At 34.9% G+C, this 5,109-nt stretch overlaps 1 protein-coding gene across 1 annotated transcript in view; it reads left to right on the top strand.

Annotated features, from left to right (window-relative positions):
- The window catches only part of TMEFF2 (transmembrane protein with EGF like and two follistatin like domains 2), a 241,593-nt gene that overhangs the window by 15,242 nt on the left and 221,242 nt on the right, over positions 1–5,109 (top strand). The window contains exon 5 of the mRNA XM_015566119.1: positions 2,886–2,912. Coding sequence (XP_015421605.1) covers positions 2,886–2,912 — 27 coding nt within the window. The remainder of the gene's footprint in view (positions 1–2,885; positions 2,913–5,109) is intronic.

Genomic DNA, 5,109 nt, shown 5'->3' with positions numbered 1-5,109 from the left:
TGCTTTAATTATGTTCAATTTGTAACAATGAAAATACATCCTGCATATCAGATATTTACATGACTATTCATAACTAGCAAAATTATAGGTATGAAGTAGCAATGAAAATAATATTATGGTTGGGGGGTCATCACAACATGAGGAACTCTATTAAAGGATCGCGGCACTAGGAAGGTTGAGAACCACTGGTCTAGTGGGAAAAGAATAAAACTATACACATTCAACTAAAGCACAGGTAGAATGTATTAGTGCTATAATCATATAACCTGTTGTTAGCCCCTGATTATTGTGAATAATACTGAGTTAAGGTTTCGTTTCATTCAAATAAAATCAGTTAAAATTTTACTTGGGAAGGTATACAAAAAGGAGATTTGATAAGCCTTGGTCATTTAAACACTGTCCTGTCCAAAAGTGATGGTGCCATGGCTTATGATTATCAGTTAAGTTGACAGGACTGTTCTACTCTGGAGACGAATGCATCAGCCTTTTTTGATCTGTTGCAATTAAATAGTCAGATTATATGATTATCCAAAGAACTTGTATGCCTAGATGCATAACCCATATACACAATAGTGTGGTGAAGGCCTGGAGGTGGGGAGAGCAGGGTGGAGAGGGCCAATGGGAGGGAAAAAGGGGAGTCTGTAATACTTTCATTAATAAAGATAAAATTTTTAAAAATCCTTATTTTCTATACTTACTACAAAGGGTTTTTATTCTTTTTAAAAAATATATATATATTATTGATTTTTTTCACAGAGAGGAAGGGAGAGGGATAGAGAGTTAGAAACGTTGATGAGAAAGAAAACAGGAACCCTTGTGGGATCGGGCATAAACTGGCAGTTGGACATCCCTCTTGCAATCCTGGACCGCTGGCTCTTAACTGCTCATCTGCGTGCCTGCCTGATTGCCCCTAACCACTTTCCTGCCTGCCTCATTTCCCCTAACCACTCTGTCTGCCTGCCTGATCACCCCTAACCCCTCTGCCTGCCTGCCTGATCACCCCTAACTGCTTGCCTGCCTGCCTCATAGCCCCTAACAGCCTCTGCAACCTGATCACTCTGCCTGCCTGTCCAATCGCCCCTAACCACTCTGCCTGCCTAATCACCTCCAACTGCTTGCCTGCCTTCCTGATCGCCCCTAACCACTCACCTGCCTGCCTGATCGCCCCTAACTGCTCGCCTGCCTGCCTGATTGCCCCTAACTGCTCGCCTGCCTGCCTGATCACTCCTAGCTGCCTCTGCCTTGGCCCCTGCCTCTGTGGCTTCGTCCGGAAGTTTGTCCGGAATGACGTCCGGAAAGTCATTCGGCTGTCCAGTCTAATTAGCATAAAACAGTTTTGTTATTATAGATTGTTTTACCAACTAGCTTATCTTTCAAGAAAGGATATGATGGCCCAGAAACATGAGCCTTAGTCATATTAGCAGTTAATTAAAGATGACATTTTTATACAGTTAGATCCTGTGAATTTTGTTAATATGAGTTTCCACCAAGGCTGGCAATTCCAACTACTGCTCCTTCATGGCTGACTAATGCCTAACATGCCAAGGAGGGCTATTGAGGAGGCATCTCTTCTTCCGTGTGTGTTGGTCATCTGTGGATTTTCATACACTATGCTTTTTTTCATTCAGTGCCTCTCAATAAAGAGTCATGGTGGCAAGTTTTGCTTTCATTGGAATAAAACATCAACCACAACTTTACAGAAGTGGCATTTGAAATAGTTCTTAAACTCTGGTTAAGATTTCAACGTGAGATGAGGGCATACCAGGCAGAGAATACCAGTACCGGTCTTATTTCCCAGTATTAATATCAAAGGCACATAACCTAATGTATTTAATGGGAAAGAAGTATGCAGGTAGAAGGAAGGCAATGTCTGTTCCCTTAACAGGTGGGGGCAGATGGAATCCCAATGCTGTTGACTCCAACTAGAAAACTGGGTGCTCCTGGGAACCGGCAGAAATAGACACCTCTGGCCAGTTGTCCTCTTGTCGGAGGGCGGGGCGGGACGGGATGGAGGGAGAAATGCAGAGAGAGATTGCTTTTTATTGTGAGCACCACCTAGGGCAGTGATGGCGAGCCTTTTGAGCTCGGCGTGTCAGCATTTTGAAAAACTCTTAACTCTGGTGCCATGTCACATATAGAAATTTTTTGATATTTGCAACCATAGTAAAACAAAGACTTACATTTTTGATATTTATTTTATATATTTAAATGCCACTTAACAAAGAAAAATCAGCCAAAAAAATGAGTTCGCGTGTCATAGGTTCGCCATCACTCACCTAGGGTGTATGCAGTTTTAAGCACAAACACAGAGTTAGTTAATCTCACTCTTCTACTGATTTCAAAGGCAAGGAATGCTCTTGGTGGCTGATAGACTCACTCACAATTGTGGTATTTGGAATACATATTAACATTTATATAAAAAGATTTATTTTTAAACTGTTTTTCTCTTTGTGCATATGCAATTTTCAAGAATATAAAGCTTAATTACGAGTTTATTTGCTACATGTCTTAGACTGTTTAAATTCTAAGTCTCACTGATTGTTATAAGCATCTCATTTTCAAATTTTTTGTTTTTCTTAATGGCACCAGATTTATCCTGATTAAAACTAAAATGAGAGATTTTACATGGTCAAGCTTAGGAATTATTTTAAAACTAGATAATCCTTTTTAAATAAAATTTAAGCATGAAAGTAATAGAGAATTTATTTTATAAGTTATGCTATAGAAATTAAATTGATGTGAATACACATTTTCAGATTAAATAATAGGAATTTTCTCAATTATATTACTGTCTTAGTGAAGAACGTAAACATGAACTAAAATGTCATAAATAGTTTTAAATATGTTTTTCAAGAAAAAATAAAATATTTCTTTTTTCCTCCCAGATGCAGGATCCGGATCTGGAGATGGAGGTAGGAGTTGCCTTTTTACATATTTGAAGACTTTCATGTGAATATTACTTGTGGTTGTTTACTTATATATTTGCTCATAAAAATATTTGACAGGAATTTACAAGTTGCATTTTAGGAAAGGAGAAAACAAAAATATATCATTATCCTTAATAAGTAAATGTATGTACTATGCAAATTATTTGATACATTTATGAATTATACTTAAGAATTCTGTCTCCATCTAATCTTCATTGTTTACTTATTTGTTTGTGTCTGAGTTATAAATGCATGTCAAAACTTCCTAACAGAAGATTTCAAGCGTATTTGTCAAGGCAAAAACAACTCATGAAAAAATAATTTAAATAATTGTTTTTTATAATATTGGTATTAATTACCAGGTATTAATATTAACACATACATAACTATATTGTAAACAGGTTCTACATTATCAGGTTAATAATTTGAAACTGGAGGAAGTTGAGCTCCTAAAAGGAAAGTAAAAGAATATAAACACAATTTAGACCAATGAAAATGGGATAGTATCTTTACTTTGATTAAATCTATATTTATTTTTACTAACATAAGATACATAGATGTTTTCATTATTTAATTGTATGTGTGAGGAAGTGTATAAGGTAAGAGAGAGCCAGAAACTTTAAAAATTTGATCTCAAGTACTTACCGACCAGATTTTATGTATGGATTGAACCTTCATTGTAAATTTCCCAAAAATGCTTTTCAAATGAAATTAGGCAAAAATTCCAGCCTTATGCCCAATAAGGAAAAAACAAAAACAAAACTAGATATAATTTCAACAGGAACAATAAGGAAAGAATGAATAAAAACAAATATTCTCAAGGCTTTGCTTAAGGAGTATAAACTGATTAAATATATGATTCCAAGTAAATTTTGGTCTTTAAATGTGGAGTTTAATAATGTAGAGAAAAGAGGGCTGTGAGTTCAGGAAACTCTACTGCATACCTATCTAGTTCAGGCAGCGCATTACAAATGATCAAGTAGCCTTATGTAATGAAAGGCTTAAATAGTTCAAATAAGCAATACCCAGAGAACACAATTAGAGCAGTATATTAGAGCACAGTTTTTTTCCAGGAAGACTAAAATGAAACAGGATTTAAGATTTAGTACCATGACAGCATAAAATATATTAATATTACATGGCATTGGACAGTCATTTGATGTACGGATAAGGCTACTTCTAAGAAATTTTGTCTCCCCCCGCTTCCCCGGCTGATGAATATAGTATTTCTAAGAAAGTTTCCCTATCAGTTTGCAAAGAAGAGCTTAGAAGAGCAAATTATATCTTAAAAAAATAGAAAAAGAAAGAAGATAGTTCCTTGAGTAGGTGTTTCACTATTAGAATGTTAAGCAGTGAATCAATTTTAAAAGTATTGCTTTTGTAAAGAAATAGTTTCTGTGAAACATTCTGCTTAGTTCCCAGCTATTTAGTCTTATGTGTAGACTATTTAATTTTGCAGATATTGTGTTGAGCTTCAACTGTTCCACTTTTCACAAAACAAGTCTTGGTAATTATTTTAGCATCTTTGAAAACAAAACAGATTACAGAACACAGAATACCTTCATTGCTCTTTCTGTGAAACAGCATGATATACTTTTTTCTGTTTGACTCTCATATCATACATCATTTTTTAATATTTATCTTTTTAATAATAAGACATGCTTTATGTTTAGTTCCCAGCTTTCATTCATTGCAATTAACATACTAGTGAAAGCAAAGTCAACCTCATTCTTCAATGTTGCATTTTATATTAAAATATTTGACTCATGATGTAGTCCTGTATTCTGAGTAAGGTGATTTTGTGTAGAAAAAATTGTTAATCTCAAGGATATGATGTTTATAACTTAAATTTATGCACTCGTTGGAAACACTACGCTTTCCTTATTTTCTTCTCTTTTTGTTCTTTTTACTCTTCCTTTCAATTATAGGTGCTTTATTGTAACTTGCGGGAGGGCGTGGGGAGGAAAGCAACTTCTTAAGCAATAACTGCTAAAAAAAAAAAAAAGATAACTGCTTTGGAACAAAGCATATAGCCCATTTACTTCTGAATTACATGCTTTTAAAACAGTTGTTCTGAAAACTGTGGTAATGAATATTTACTCCTGATCACGTGAACTAATTTTTAAATAAGAGACTGAAGTTTTATTTTAAATGATTTTTTAAAAAAATTTTCTTAAGTCTG

The sequence above is a fragment of the Myotis davidii genome, unplaced genomic scaffold (assembly GCF_000327345.1).
Source record: "Myotis davidii unplaced genomic scaffold, ASM32734v1 scaffold221, whole genome shotgun sequence".
Taxonomy (NCBI): Eukaryota; Metazoa; Chordata; class Mammalia; order Chiroptera; family Vespertilionidae; genus Myotis; species Myotis davidii.
This window is presented reverse-complemented; position numbering and strand designations above follow the sequence as displayed.